This window comes from Vanellus vanellus, assembly GCF_965231255.1.
Source record: "Vanellus vanellus genome assembly, chromosome: 17".
Taxonomy (NCBI): domain Eukaryota; kingdom Metazoa; phylum Chordata; class Aves; order Charadriiformes; family Charadriidae; genus Vanellus; species Vanellus vanellus.
In genome coordinates this window covers 6,727,765-6,744,377 of record NC_138922.1, presented here as the reverse complement: position 1 = coordinate 6,744,377, position 16,613 = coordinate 6,727,765, and the positions used below count along the sequence as shown (strand labels likewise).

Genomic DNA, 16,613 nt, shown 5'->3' with positions numbered 1-16,613 from the left:
GCCAATGAAACCTAAAAAGAAGCTGCTGCTCTTACGTCAAGAATAAGTGATGATCGGTAGAGTTTGTCATCTCAGAACGTGTTCGTGATAAAGGCAAGTAAAATTTGCAATTGAATCCTACTTTTCTTCTATCACATGCACCAATCACAGACCTCTCCACAAAGTTCAAGTAACACTTCAGGGTTGAATGGATCAAGACAAACTGCAATTTTCCTCTTGCAGAAAACCTCAGCATCAGAAGCCGAGTCCCACGGCAGCATTGTAGAAACAGCATGTGATGGATAAATTTCAATGGGGAAGTCACCATAGCTTACTATTTCAGAGGACAATTATAAAAAGAGAATTGTGAAGATACTTGAACACTGTACCAAAAAGCATATGGCTAGATGTTACCAACAGTCTGGGCACTCAAACAACACTTCTTTTCATAATAATAGGAAAAAAAACCACCCTTGTGATGTGCACAAAAGTAGGGAACTGAAAAAGTGTAGAGTTTCCTGAAAAATAATCACGGTGGGGGAGTAGGGTGGGATTAAAAACAACACATATCTGTCAGCATGACATTTTAACAGCAGCAGCTTTTGTGAATGGAGCACTGAGATGATTCAAGAAAATATTAGAGTTTCGAAACACTTCAAAGAGAAGCTCTGATAAACGGCTATCCCACCATTACAACATCTCTTGGCAGAGACACAGAGCTTTCGATACATCCGACAAACAAGACAATGCCTCTCTCTGCTCCGAGACGTGCATTCAACGCATCACTCAGACTTCACCCAAGTGACATTTCAGAAGCACCTGCCCCCAGTTAAAATAGCTATTTATAGCAAGGTGGGTGTCGAGAAGGGTAATTTCACCCATCACTTGATGCCTGGGTACAAGTCACAGACCTCACATTGTCATTTACGATTAAAAGCTCTTCCTCTCCCTGGGCTCTAACGGAGATTTGCCACTTTGCTAAATCACAGCATAGTTGAAGGTGACAGGTGCCGCCTTTTCCTGAAAGCGCAAGATGAACTCAAAGGCAATGTTTGGCTGAGGCTAAGCGCTGGCAGGACCTGTACTAGCCATGCACATAGCACCTACTAACCTTGCAACATTCCTACTGGAGCCTCATGTCCATATGGGAACATAATAAACATCCTTTGTTTTACTCTTCTTTAGAACACAGATAATCCTGCCTGGTTTCAAATACCCTGAAGCAATCTAGTGGAAAAAGAAAATACGCCCTTTAGCTCACATACCAGCATCATTCATTACTAGGAAAGCCTAAATAAAACCCCAGCTCAACATCAGTCCTCAGTTCCGATGCAGCACTCCCAGGCTAGTGGTTCATACTTAACCAATTAAGCATTTTGAGAACATCCAGGGATTTCTTCTGATGAAACGGGAAAAATGAGAAGGCAAACTGACGCCCTGCCAGCCAGGGAGGCAAAGCATCGGACCGGTCTGCCCGTCTCCAGAGCAGGGTAGGGAACACTCTCTTGAGAGCAACGAACATGCTATCACCCTGAATAACTTAACTCCCAGAGAAAAATTAAAATAGCGAAGATAAGGCATGTGAGGATAAATGGGTGGGGAGAAAGGGTCTTTGAGGTGCCCGAGATCCTGGCGTGGAGAGAAAGCTAAATCTAAATCAACAGGCATGAACACTGAAGGACCTCTGAAGCAGCAAAATGGTATAAAAAATGATAAAGAGCTATGAAAGAGACCAGCTGCTACAACTAACTTTTGTCTACAGTAGCAGTAACACACCTGACCCTCTTACAGCACAGCAGGAACCAGCTGAGCTAAGAGCCAAGCTAGAAATACCAAAGAACTGCAATTTGGTGTCTTTTCTACCATGCTCGGTAGTACATACAGGTTGGACAATGATGCTACGAATGTCATTCTGCGTTTAATCCTTGATCTTTTGTTTCAAGCCTTCATTGAGGCAGTGCCAGCACTGTAGATCAGAGGCAGGCAATCCGAACTGAACCGTAGCTGAGCTAAGTTAGCAGCGCTAACGAGAACAAACGGCATTTCACAAAAGATTTCTTAGGCTGCTTTCCAGAACAAGCATCACGGACTCTCCAGCTCCTGGGGTGATCGCTTCGCTGCCATCGTCACATCAACGTGGTTCTTTCAGCACCAAAGGAGATGCAGATAGGAGCTGTGCAGCAGACTTCTAAGATCGCTCGTAAATCCTTGCTAGCCCAAACGGTACTAAGCAGGCGTAAAGATCCAAGCTTTGGAAAGCAAGAGCTCTCCACCCCGAGCCTGCTGTCCCCTCCACGCACTCACCCTTCGCTGCATAAGAGCACAACGCTCAGTTAGAGAAGCGGATGCAGGAGCGCGGAGATGGGAATCTGCCCTACGTCCACCACCTTTAAAAGCTGATCTTTTCAGTCCTTTCATTTCTCATCCCAGCTCTCCTGACAGCAAACGCTTCTCAATGCCAGATTAGAAAAGATTAATTATCACAAGAGAAAGTTAAAGTTCGTGGCAGTCCCCATGGGCAGTAAAGTAGACACAAGAGTAACTATCAGACATAGGGTGGGTGAGGAGACCTGCCTACTCAACGGACTATGGCCAAGAAGGTCAAATGCAGCTTTGTCAAGCCCAACATGTAGTGCTCACCATCAGTTTCCAACCACTAAAGGCAAAAAAAAAAAAAAAAAAAAAGAAAAATAGCTTTTGCAGCAAGTATTCACTTTGCAGCAAGTATGCCAGCTAAGGGAGTTCTCAGATAAGAGTGTTTTCTCTACAAAACTGCCTCGCTTGCATGGCTGTACATATGCTAATCAGAAAGACTGCCGTAATCTGAAGAGAAAGCAACTGCGTGGGGCAGAAACAAAAGCAGCCAAAGCATCGCTGTGAGAGAGGACATTAGGTGTGAATACACATTGTATGTTTGCACCTGAATGCCAATTAAACAGTAGAATACACAGAATTAGTGCAATACACACTCAGGCCACATTCACTACACTAACATAAGTTATAATTCAACTCACAATTATTTTAACCATTGTGCAAGAGCAAATAGATTCCAAATGGTAGCCAGTATCTACGGGTGGCAATCTGGCACTAAATTATGTTACCGAGAATAGAGAAAAAAAATACAGACAGCATGATTGCGAGGAAGCCAGGAACTTAGCCTGGATCTCTTCCAAAGTTCAAAGTGTCAACACTGGAAAAAAAATTACAGAAAGACTCCTCCAATTAAAGATTTTTCACATGCATTACAGTGACCACACTAATTACCATATTTGTGATATTTGTTTCCTAAAAATTATTAATCTTTCCCTAAGATCCCCAACAAAACAAGAAATACGAGAGCTGATCACCCAATACTCCTGTGAAAGACAAAGTGTGCTTGATGCAGGAAGTGCTAAGTTTCATTTAACACTTGGGCTCAGATAAAAACAGCCTCAGGAAAGAAATATTAATACCATTCACCAAGGTACTGGAGGCTGATCAAGGCAGCCAGAGCCAATTCTGATCAAGCAAGCACGGTGGGAGCTGGAGCAGGCGCGGGCAAGGGCTGCAAGGTGAGCAGGGAGAGAGCCTGTCTGGCAAGGAAGTCAGTGATACACAGTCCAGGGGTGCAAAAAGGAGAAAATGATTGTGCTTCACCACATAATAGCACATTTATAAAGGCAAGAAGTCATTTAGGAGCCAGGTTTGCTTTTTAGAAGAGATGGGTGTAAACTACCTGTACGTTTCTGCTAGAAATTACAAATTTTCTCATCAAGATTGGGACAGGTTCCGAATTCAAGAAACCAAAGCAAATAGTTAACTCTTTATGACAGACCTTCCCTGAGGGATACAGGAGCTGCTGCTGTGGCAGGGATAGCAGGGCCTGGCTCAGGATGCCCTGGCTCGTGCTAGCCCAGGGAGCTCACCAGTAATCACAGGGAGTTCCTGCCCCACTCCCATTTTATTATGGTAAAGTCACCCTGTACTTAGCACTTTCCTTTATCATTACAGTGCAGATTTAGTTCAGGAACCAAATGAGACATTTCTCTGTCACGTACCAGCACAATCCCCGACACCACACAAAACTACACAGAGGAAGTTTCTAGCCTGAGAGTCAGAAGGGCAAATGAGCCAATTCAGCCACACGGGTCAGATGGTCTGGGTGAAAAGGCCGTTCCTGAGCCAATACACACTCCAAATACGATTGTCTGATTTTTACATGTAAAGCGAGATCTCAAAACACTGACAGCTGGCACCTTTGGATGATAAAAATATCAACTAATGTATTAAGAAGAAATTTCAGAATTTTCATTTTTTTAAATCTAAGCAGCCAGGGATTCTGGTATATTCTGTGCAGTGCCACCTTCCCTGCAGTGTAATTCTGCATGGTGCTCTCTTCTTTCTTATATTTCAGGAATATAGAGAGGTGCATAGTCTAGGAAGCAGCTTGCTTCATCCAGGATGCAGCTTGCTTTATCCTGTGAAGTTTGCTCCAGTTCAGAAAGCTTAAAGCTTCCACTGACGGGATAATTCAGGTCTATGTTCATAATCACAAGCTGCATTAAATACACTCCAAGGAGTAAACATGATATACTGCTACACCTCCTTAGGAAAAGCTTCCCAAGCTCTTTGGAATACACCCAAAAGGTTGGCCAGCCCACCTCTTACAGGAAGCAAATGAATCATCCACATCTGCAGACTTAAAAAAAAAAAAAAAAAAAAGAAAAACAACAAAGCCAGAAGTTTTCCAGGAAGGACAGAGATTCCTCCCTCTCCCCCGCTCCCATTTTCTGCTTTAAACCGAATCCCACAGGCAGTTCACCAAAACAAGACTACTTCAGCATGGGAAACCAGAGCAACTTTTACAACCTGTGGCACAAGGACAGGCTTCTGACAGAAGTCGCATGTATTCATTATGTACCATTTCCACAACTGCGTAGTAACTCTAAATTTAGAAAATGTGGCTATTTTGTCTCAAGGCTAATGCTGTTTCAAGGAACTTGGACTCAGACACTGAACAGAAGCATGAATACTTCTTGCAATAGTCATGAGAATTATTCACTTGGATTAGATACATAACACACCTTCCAAGGAAAAAAAAAAAAAAAAAAAAACAAACAGTAACTTTCATCTTCAAAAGCAGACAGAAGGGTAAAGCCAAAGGACAAATAGGGCCTTGCTGGAAATGGGAGAGCTATGGATTTGATGGGCGGACTGTTTGGTGGATGAGGAATTGGTTGAATGGTCTCATCGAGAGGGTAGTGGACAACAGCTCAATGTCCAGATGGAGATGGGTAACAAGTGGTGTCCCTCAGGGGTCCATATTGGGGCCAGTACTGTTTAATATCTTCATCAATGTTACGGACAGTAGGATCGAGTGCACCCACAGCAGGTTTGCAGACAACACCAAGCTGAGTGGTGCAGCTGATGCGCCTGAAGGATGGGATGCCATCCAGAGGGATCTGGACAAGCTTGAGTAGTGGGCCCGTGTGAACCTCATGAGGTCAGCAACGTCAAGTGCAGGGTCCTGCACCTGGGTTGGGGCAACCCCCAGTATCAATACAGGCTGGGGGATGAAGGCATTAACAGGGCTTTAAGCAACCTGGTCTAGTGGGAGGTGTCCCTGTCCATGGCAGGGGGGTTGGAACTAGGTGATCTCAAGGTCCCTTCCAACTCAAACCATTCTATGACTATATGAGTGAGAGCAGCTCTGCCAAGAAGGAGTTGGGGGTACTGGTGGATGAAAATCTGGACATGAGCTGACAATGGGAGTTTGCAACCCAGAAAGCCAACTGTATCCTGGGCTGCATCCCCAGCAGTGTGGCCAGCAGGGTGAGGGAGCGGATTCTGCCCCTCTGCTCTGCTCTCATGAGACCCCACCTGCAGGACTGCATCCAGCTCTGGAGCCCCCAATATAAGGACACGGACCTGTTGGAGTGGATCCAGAGGAGGACCATGAAGATGATCAGAGGGATGGAGCACCTCTGCTGTGAAGACAAGCTGAGAGAGTTGGGGTTATTCAGCCTGGAGACCTTATTGCAACCTTCCAGTACCTAAAGGGGGCCGATAACAGTGGGGACAGACTTTTTAGCAGGGTCTGTTGCTCCAACGGTGTTTCAGCATAGCTGCTGCCAACAATTTCACTGAGGACTGAGACCTAGGATTAGTTATTTAACACTGCATCTTGAGCCAAAAGGCCCGAGACACCCACTTGATTCTAGAAACACCACTATGAACTAGATCTAGGCTCCTCTTCACCAACTACAGCCTTGCAAAACCCACAGCTCATTAGATTTATACTTAAACTCACTTTTAAAAATGCTAGGTTACTCAACTTAGCTACTCACGTGAGTAAAATCGAATCAAACTTGAGTTCCTCAATAGCAAGAGATACAGTATGCCATCTAGTTCCCAAGCATCCCATTTTACACGTACGCTGAATAACCAATGTATTATGGTTCAGGGTGAGAATAATTTGCCCAGACAGTAGTCTTTAGCTATAACTGCACTGAGGAACGTCAAAAGATTTTCCACCAAGCAGACAGCACATGCTCTCCATCCCTGATCGGGAAGGGTCAAACAGAAGGCACTGAGCAGACACCAGGGCCTGGTGGCACTGATGCAGGCTGTCTCACCCAGAGTCACCTGAGGGGAAAGTTGATGTCACCTTTTCAACAGGCACATCTAAAGAGGCACTGCCACATCAGAGCCCAGAAAACGCTTTGAAGATGAAAAGTGCTACTTACTTGCTAAGCATCCTTATCAGCAGAGAAGCAGCACCGTTTCTTACAACCAAAATGATTCATACATAACATTCTTTTATTCTCATAGAAGTTATATCCTTTCAAAAGTAGGTAAAAAAATAAATCAGTCGTGATGGAACTAATTCCAGCTCTCCCAGTATCAGCATATTTCACTAAGCAGAAGTTTCATCATCCACTGACGAATGAAAACTGTACCCAGTCACTTCAACAGGAATGATGCAGCAGGAACTCCCAGCTTTGGGCTAAGAAACACAGCTAAAAGTCTTAAGCTCCTCATCTTTTCAGCTGGTGATTAAATAGCCCTCTTCAGTTGTCAGTCTCCAAACCCCTCCCTCACAAGCAGAAAAGCTAATAGCTTTACAGGCAGCGATGCGGACAAACCACGGAGGCTGTGTCTGATGTGTGCTGAATACAGAACCACACGGTACTGCTGTTGCAATTTTACGGTACAAAATGAATGCTGCTTAATGGACCAAGGACATAGCTACCTAGTTTCTCTTCAACTCAAGAAACTGTAACCAGAGGCTGTGAAGTGATACCACTGCAAACGCAAGCTGAGCAGGGTCTCCTTGTTTCAAATTTACTCCCGTGAATTAATTTTTTTCCTGGCCTGGAAGCTACAGTAAAATACCGAGAGCTCCTGTCCTCTCCTATCCGAGAGCTCCTGTCCTCTCCTATCCTGCTTTCCTGCAAGTCCTTGGTCTCACCTCCTACCAACAGCCTTCACGCTGCCCATTTGTTTCACAAAGAGCTACAGCACCAGCTTTTGAGGAAAGAAACAGAGGTCACAGTTTTAAAGATGACAGCAAAAGCAGGGAACAAACGCAGCTTTGTAATCACAAAGAAGCCTAACTACGCCTAGCTACCTATCTAGAGCATCCAACATATCGCTGTAGGGGGCAGCTACCCCTTGAAAAACTGGGCAAATTATTTAAGATGTAGCTTGATGCGTCCCACTTTCAAGATCTCAGCGTACATGCACAAAAAAACATTATTTTGTATCTTGCCTTCCACTTGCTCCCCTTATATACTGAAGCAACCTTCACCCCATGCTAGAAGTTAATAGAGCAAGTCCAAAAAAAATACCAAACCCAAAATTAGTCTGACGGAGACACTGCTCTAGACACCACTTCCACACATCTCTAACTACTCCTTTGATAAAGTTTAGACCAGCAGGTTAGTAGACACACGGTGCGCGCTCTAAGCTCACAGCATACAGCCATCAATGCTATTTAGCTTAAGTCTTCCCCATACCCTGAACTGAACAGCACTGCAGCCCCCTCCAGTCACAGGGCTTCTCAGGTACAACATGCACCTGACCAGCGGAAAAGGATGAATAAAGTATAAAGGTGATGTCATTTCTTTAAAAAAAGAAAAAAACAAAACACAACCCAAAAAGCACAGCCTGGTGTACAGAGCTACAGAATTCTTAGTCTTAAAATCTGACTACACTCAACCCATGTTTTTGGCCTCAACCTACACGTCATATTCTGTGAGAGGAATTCCAGCTGCAGGTGCTTATTAGATCTCTCTCTTCATCAAGTTGCTTTAAACTCTACACAATTAAGGCAGAAGACAAGTGTAACATCACCTGTACTTCCCCTTACCTCTCCCACACAAGCACATATCCAAGCACAGTTATCAAGTCCACATCCACCATCAATACGTTTGTTTCCATCCACATCATGCCCTGTAAATGTTCAGTTTCCACCTGGACCACTTCCACTGCCTGGTCCAAGCACTCCCCAAAGGCCGGGGCAGAGAGCACAGCAGACATGACTCCGTACGCACAGTCAAATGCACAAGGTACGTGAGAATAATCCTGACACACACAGCAAGGGACGCTTTCTATCAAGAAACACAGCCGAGCCCACAGCACACCTAGCTGCAGGAAGCCGGGCTGTGTGTGCTGTGGCGTACCACCGCAGGCATAGGATTCTCCACACCACTCATTCGCTACAGACCAAAAAGAGCAATAAAACTAAAAGGACACCCGTCCACTGGAAAGTCAGGCACATCTGAAAGCGCTGCAGCTATTACAGCCATCAGTAACCCTCACCACCTCTACTGCCAAAACCACATGTTTTTCATAGTATTTGATGTTTCTAATCACCCCTTACAGTCATTATCGCTGTACCCCCCACATAGTCTCCTCCTTTCACAGAAACACTTATGTAGAAATCTAAAATGCTTATCAATATCTGCGTCAAAGGTAAATCCCCCACCCAGTCCCAGGACCTTGCCAGTAAGAGAAACTTACTTTTGCTGAAGTTTGGTAACTTTGCAAATTCAAGTTCACAGAATATTTTAGTTTCAGCCACAAACATGCACGTATCTATTTAGCAGTCTAACAGCAAATGGAAAAAAAAAGCTCAGACATTACCATGAAGTGTCCCTAAGGGTTTCTGTTGCTCCAGAAGATGAGTTAGCATTCTCCTAATTCGCCACAGGTCTAAAGGTCTCGGGAGTGAGACACATCAGCTACACAAGGTAGAGCCTGAACTGAGTTACAGGGTCAAGTGCTCCAGAGCACAACATAAAAAGAAAGAAACCCAATCTGTCATCTCCCATCTCTCAGTTCCAAGAAACTCAGGACTGACAACCTTAAAAGCGCAAAGATTTCAGACGAACGTATCAGCTCCTGTGTGTACAATGACCCATTTGGGAAAAAACCCAGCGCATGGTGGGAGGTAAGAGCAGAGTGGAAACAATGAAGCAGGTTTTTCCTAAGTAGCATTTAGGAAAGCGTCATCACCTTCTGAGCTTTTGAAATCCCCCAAGTAATTAAACAATCAAACAGTCAAACAAGAGGAGGCTTTTAGCTTCGCAAACGCCAATTATTTCCCAGCACCAACATAGATGCCAAACATTAAATATAGTGTCTTTCCTCTAAAGAGAGGAGATGAGCTGCCATAGTTAGCAAGACCTTGCCCCAAAAATTGTCTGTCAAAGCTCCTGCCATTTAGCTTCAATGAAGAATCTTCAGCCAAAAAAGTAACTTATCAAATTGCTTAAAGCCGCTTCTCTGCAGAAGTCTGCATTGGAGCTGCATCACATCAGCAAAGGAAGAACTTGTATGAGAAAGTTCAGCAAAATGCCTCACTCACACAGGTATTTCAAAGCCTGTCACAGGCTTTGATTGATTCCTTCTAAGGCTTTTAGTGCACATTAGTTTGTTTACTAGTTCTAAGAGCATTACTAATTTAGTTCAGGGGTTTTTTTAAGCTATACTAGCACACTGAAAGTGAGTGCATCTTGGAAGAGAGCGTGTCACAAAAACTGCTTGCTTGGGGAGAGGTTTCATCCATTTTAAAAATAACACTCCTGTCTAGATTTGGAATAGTTATAATTAATTGCTTAGCCCAGGTGGCCACTTGCAACTCCTGAATTATCAATTCACTCTGCAGGCTGTACACAAAGCAATTCTCCATACTGTAATAGCGTACACTATTTAGTACTCCTGAGATTGCCATACAGTGAGTTGTGCCGGATTCCACTTTTGCAGTAAAATATTAATGATGATCCCCAAGTCTATATTGCAAGAGCCAAACAAATCAAAGTAAAATGGGGAATCGACTCAAGGGTACGTAACCTTGCGATGGATACTCGCAGGATGGAAAGGTCACCCGTTGAAGTGGTTCTATTTTACACAGAACTGCAGAAATTCCAGTAAGCCTTTTCTCTCCTCCTGTCTCTAACGGCTACAAACATCAGGTGGTTTCAAAGAACCCCCCTGGGAGACTAACTGAAATGTCAGATGCAAGAAGAGGGTTAGATACAGCTTCCTCATGCAATAAAACCTAGTATTAATAGTTTATGGGCATTGAATTTGTGTGCTGCAACAAAACTAGAGCTCTGCGCTGTGACCAGCGTTTCCTCGCAGCTCCTGAAAAGGACCCTGCCTGCGCAAGGCAGAGATCTATCCCTCTCCACCCGCGGCCACATACCTACGCTGCATCGCTACACTTCCAGATGGCGAACACCTTGCCAGGTATGAAGACTGAAGATTTTAAGGTGCTCTGTTTCTGTCCCTCAACTGCAAATAGGTTCCACAGAGTCGCTAGCTAGGACTAACATCTGAAGAGGGATCCCAGCAGTGAGGGCTGAGAGTGGCTGTAAAGGGACAGGGAGGGAAAACACAGACCTCCTGTAAAAGGAAATATCTCCTTCCCCCATAGTATAAGCACAGAAAGACTGCAACTTAAAAGTTTGGGTCACAGCAGTAACTACATGGCAGAATTCAGACAAGAAACAAAATACTCATTAAAATTTTGAAACGACGAGAGAATAACGTCTTCAGAAACTTCTCCTGCAACCTTATATTCATGACTCGATATTTGAGGTCAAGAAACTATAGCAGAGAAGGATGGGAAGGAACAGAAGGGCTGTGTGGGATGAAGCTGAGTTGAATTCATAGAGAGACTTGCGGAGAGAACATCAGATCATTTCCAGCTAACAAGCCGATCAGCCACTGGATCATGTCTGAGGAGCCCTGATAGTTTGAATCTGTTTCCAAAGCAAAGCCGAATGCAGCAAGAGCCACCCAAACCAAGCTGCATTCTGGGCCTAACAAAAGGCTGCTAAAAACTTAAAATAAATAAATTAAATTGAACCTTGACTCTTACGGCAATCCCGGGGCCCTATAGGGTCCCTGTATGTAAATCAATCAGCACCACGTGTGTGTACCACAGCATCACACCAAGACGCTAGCGCAAGCATTCCCTCCCCAAGGAAGACAACTCAGAGGCAGGGAGCTCAGCAGCTTGGCCGGCTGAAGGTCTTTAGATAAGGTGCTGAAATACAACACCTGCACTTTCCATTTCCCTCAGCTGCAGAAGAGGCATATCTGCCTTGCACAGGCTTTGTGAAAATTAAAGGTGGCAGAGAGCTCTGAGGCTCTCAGGTGAAAGGCAGGAGGAAGGGTAGCAGCACGTTAAAGCACCCTATGAGCCTCACTAATATCCAACGTGTTCAAGAATTTTGTAAAGTTCCCAAATGCAGCCCAAGTGTGCAGCAGGCCTGCAGCTGAGAAATCCTGAAATTTTAATTCAGCTGGGTCTCGAGTACTCCTGCTAATTTGTTAGAAAAAGCATCAAGTGCACACACCAGTTTACACTACTTTCACAAGCCAAGTTGCAAATCACATCTAGCATTCAAAGACAAGAAGGTATGGCTTTAACCAGTCGGAGGAACTGCTCTTCAGGTTTGCTGGGTCAGGCAAGACGTGGATGGCAAACGTATTTGGCAAGGGAAGCTTCCTCCTTCCAGGACAGCTTGGGTTTTACAATATTCAGCAACAATGCCTTCCCACTGTTCTGAATGGGGGAAATGGTCACGGAAGGCAGGAAAGCAGCGCACTGAGCTAGAGGGTAAGAAATCCCGGCTCTTCTTTTATTCACACCATTGTCATGATACTGCTAACGACTATCAACATGGGAATCAAAGGCAGGAATGCACTCAAATAAACCATTTATTCATTTGGAGGAGCTAGTGAGCTTTGTACCAAATGCTAGCTCTATTTCAAGAGAAAGTTTCTATTACTTATTAACATCAGTAATCGTGTGCTTGGGTGGCAGTCTGCCTACCATTTCCATCAGGAAAGAGCAACAGCAAGCGTTGAACTTCTAGAAGCAACCGTAAAAGTGATTAGCCTACCTATTCCCTTACTTTAAAAAAAAATAAAAATGTATTTTAAACCCCTCACAGTTTAAAGAAAAGACAGGGAAGCCTCTAGGATTATGATTGGGTACAGAAAACTGATTTTGACCTTTGCACTAGGAGCCGAAGGTACTGTTTCACTATCCTCAAAACTTGCAACAACTTTATTTCTCCCCTTCCTTGGTTACAACACTCGCTTTATCCAATACATGCGCCAGGGTTCATCGATCTTAAAGTGCTTGATAAACAGGAGATAGAGAAGCATCCAGCCTTCTACACAGAAGGGTACATCTACAGGCACGCGATGGGGCTAGTGAAAGCCCAGGCCCCAGGAGCACCTTCACCCTCGACTCATTGCAGAATTAAAAGCTCAGGAAAATAATAGATAATAAAAGGGTGCAACAAGGCCCCTCTTTAATCCATGGTTTGGCTGTGAGCAGAACAGGTTAACATTTTTAAGGATGTCAAACAAGAATCTCACAGCCAAAGATGCTAGAGAGTCAGCTTCACAGCCAAAGGATGCATCTGCAGATAACAAAAGGCAACAGCACCCAAAAGCCAGCAAACCTCAGGCCCAGGACAACCACGTGGTGCCACGAGTTTGTACCCCTCCCAGTGTGGACAATGATAAGTACGTCAGGCTTACCTGGCTGGTTCTCACATATCCGTGTAACCCCAAAAAGGGCTGGGTCAGCAGGCAGCAAAAAAGCCCTGATTATAACCACAAAACCATAAGTCCCACAACATGCTTCCAATGGCGTCAGATTTGGTTTTAGCAACCCTGCGCTGCAGCGCAGACCATACGCAATGCCTCTCAATTTTGTTAGTGGGCAGCTTTTCAAATGGAAAAATCAATATGAGAAGTACACCTTAATTCCTCAAGCGCTTAGGAAACTCCCCAGGGTCTATCACCACCTAAGTGGTAAAGACGCCTACACCAGAGGAGAAGGACAACAAAAAGGAAAGGCAGACAGAGAGTTTATTTACATAACTGTCTTTGATTTCTGGTCCTCCCCAGACTAGCTTTTTCTAACACTGCAAAGGGTACAGTTACCAGGTGACTGAAGTCAGAACTAATACTTCTGGATTTGGGAACCCAATAACAACTCCCAAACCTGTGTTTACTCACCCAAATCAAGGAGGCTTTTTTTAGATGCTGAAAACCACACACAACTTGGGGCAAATGTTTGCTACAAAAGATTTCATTGGAAGGCTGCAGTGATTGAATTGTGGCTCTTTAGAGAAAGAAGGCTTTTGCTTCTTTAAGGTAGAAATACATCACGTGGCATTATCTTTTCTGAATACCTGTTTTCATTTTCCTTATCTCCAACCGGTCACGTGGCTAATGACACTACCACCTAAATTTAGCTCATTCTGTTAGCGCTTGCAATCCTACCGATGCCTGCAGGACTGCAACACAGCTTTCTTCCTCTCAGTCTCCCCTTCGGCGTCCGAGCCCATTTCTGAAACAGCAAAGCAGACGGCATCCCAGAAGCCTCCCGCTTTTGCCTGCCGCCCCAGAGGAGCACTCGGACCCGCTGGGCCACAAGGACAGCGCAGGCCGCCTGTTTTGTTCCGTGCAACGCCCATTCCTCGCAGGCCCCTTTGTGCTATATTACAGTGCCCCCTCGCTCGCTTTTGTCTCCGTACTGTCAGTCAGTCTGTGCGAATACCCCCACGCCAGCCGAACTTCGGGAAGTGGGAACGTTCTAACGCAGACCTGCGCCTTGTGGCTCCTCAGATATAATTAGGAGGTCACAGATTTACGTAGCCTCGTCAGCTGGGGGGGGTAAACGCTCACGTAAACAAGGGCAGATCCAAACCATGGTTGCTCGCCGCTGAAATCTTTATCAAGTCGAGGTTTCCCTATTTGGCTGCTGACTCCCCTAAAACAGGCAATGACGACGCTGTGCAATAAAGGCAGATACTGGCCCGAGAGGGGTCTGGAAGCTCAAACCACCTTCACAGCCAGGCCTCGCCTTATGCCTTAGCGGCCCAGCGGAACAGCCGGGCTTTGCCACCAGCGGCACCCGCGCCGGGCTTCCAGAAGGAGCGTGACGAAGGAAGGGAACGGGATTTCAACCTCTGGAGGACACCCTCCGCCATCCCCATGCTCAGACCGCTGCACGGGCAAGGACGGGAGGTGGGGGCGGTGGTTATTATGGGAAAAGGAGCCATAACCCCCTTCTCAGGTGCCTCCAGAGAAGCCGAACACCACCGCCGGCGGCGGGGGAGGGAACCGGCCGGCAGCCCCCTGCCCCGGGAGGCCTCCAAGGCGGAGCCCCGGCCTGGCAGCCGGAGCCACGGTCCCCCCGGGGGCGTGGGGGACACACACACACGGGCGCAGAGGCCGAGCCAGGCCGCGGGCAGCCTCTCCCCCGCCCCCAAGAGGGACCCGGCAGAGCCCGAGGCCGCCCCGGTTACCTTGGTCTCCTTGACGTGCTGCTTGATGCCCTCCGGGTACCACTGCACCCGCACGTAGCCCCGCCGCAGCGGGCTGGCGCGGCCCTCCTCCGTCCCGCCGGTCCCGGGGCCTCCCGACTCGGAGCCTCCCGAGCTGGCGGCGCCGCCGCCGCCGCCTCCTCCGCCGCCGCCTCCGCCGGTCCCGCGCCCTCCTCCACCGCCGCCGCCGCCCTCCTCCTCCTCCGAGTCCGAATCCTCGCCGTGGATGAGGCGCACCAGGCCGAACCGCACCGAGCCCCGGTAGCGGCCCGACACCAGGTCGTGGGAGAAGAGGAGGCGCTGCGAACCGCCCGGCGGGGCCGGCAGGGGCAGGGCGGCGGGGGGGGCCGGGGCGGCGGGGGCCGGGGCCGCCTCAGCGGGCTGGTCCGCCATGGCGCCGGGCAGAGCGGGAGAGCGCGCGGCCGCCGGCGCAGGCTGGGGGAGGGGAGGGGCGGCGCGGGCCGCGCGCAAGTAACGGCCCGGGGGCGGGGCCCAGGGGGCAGAGGCCACGCCCACCGTCGGGACACGCCCATCGGGTGGGAGGGGCGGGAGGTGGCGGGTCCCGGAGCCGGCCTACGGGGGGGGTGCGCTGCATCGACCTCGGGTCCCCAATCACCGGTCATGGGGGGGCTGTGCTGCATCGTCCCCGGGTCCCCGGTCATGGGGGGTGCGCTGCATCGTCCCCAGGGTCCCCAATCGCTGGGGGGGCTGCGCTGCATCGTCTCAGGGTCCCCACTCATGGGAGTGAGCTGCATCGTCCCCAGGGTCCCCAATCACTTAGGGGGCTGTGCTGCATTGTCCCTACTGTCACCGGTCATGGGTGTGCACTGCATCATCCCCAGGGTCACTGGTCATGGGGGGCTGTGCTGCATCGTCCCCGGGTCCCCGGTCATTGGGGGTGCGCTGCATTGTCCCCAGGGTCCCCAATCACTAGGGGGGCTGCGCTGCATCGTCTCAGGGTCCCCACTCATGGGAGTGAGCTGCATCGTCCCCAGGGTCCCCAATCACTTAGGGGGCTGTGCTGCATTGTCCCTAGTGTCACCGGTCATGGGTGTGCGCTGCATCATCCCCAGGGTCACTGGTCATGGGGGGACAGAGATGTCCCCAGTCCCACTGCCCAGCTGGAGCGGCCAACGGGTCTCACCCCAGAAGTGTGTGCATCTCTACCATAAAAGCCTCGACATCGCAACCCAGATGTGGGTATTCTCACGGGGAGGGGGTACAAAGCCCACCTACCCCCCCTGCCCCGCTGAAATGGCCACCCCGGGCATGGGTGGGGGTCCACCCTGGCCCCAGGCACTGCCCAGTGCTGGGATGTGCTCTCCAGCCAGCAGCAAAACCCAGTCTTGATTTTATGGCTGCCAGAAGCCCTCATTAGGGTGTGCAAATGACCCAAATATTTGGCTTCAGTGACTCTAGTATTGGGGGGTTTTCCCGTCTATCTGCAGGGCTTTTTGAACTAAAATGGTTGTTTGAGCAGGTCCCGCTGTTCTGGCAGGTGAAAGGCTAAAGGAATCCGAGACAGCCTTTGCTGCCTGTTCTTTACCCAAACTCATCCTGTCTCTTCACTCCCTAGATCTCCCCACTTGTGCAGTGCTGGCTGGAATGTCAGGAAAATGCCCCAAATCCTCAGCCTGCCTTGTTTTGGTGCAGGAAAGACCCCAGAGTAGAGCATGTTTTCCCTCTTGCCCTCCCCCTCCCACAAACGTGAGGCTGCTCTGCTTTGGCTGGATCGGCCAGCTGGCCATCATTGCTCCTTCCAAGGTTTCTACTTTTAGTTCTCCTTTTAGG

The 16,613-nt window shown here is 47.9% G+C and overlaps 1 protein-coding gene across 1 annotated transcript in view; it reads right to left on the bottom strand.

Annotated features, from left to right (window-relative positions):
- The window catches only part of UBE2O (ubiquitin conjugating enzyme E2 O), a gene marked incomplete at its 5' end in the record, with an annotated part of 66,828 nt that extends 51,613 nt beyond the window's left edge, over nt 1-15,215 (bottom strand). The window contains one exon of the mRNA XM_082492078.1: nt 14,805-15,215. Within this exon, the coding sequence (XP_082348204.1) occupies nt 14,805-15,215 (411 nt within the window). The remainder of the gene's footprint in view (nt 1-14,804) is intronic.
- Nucleotides 15,216-16,613: the final 1,398 nt, after the last annotated feature.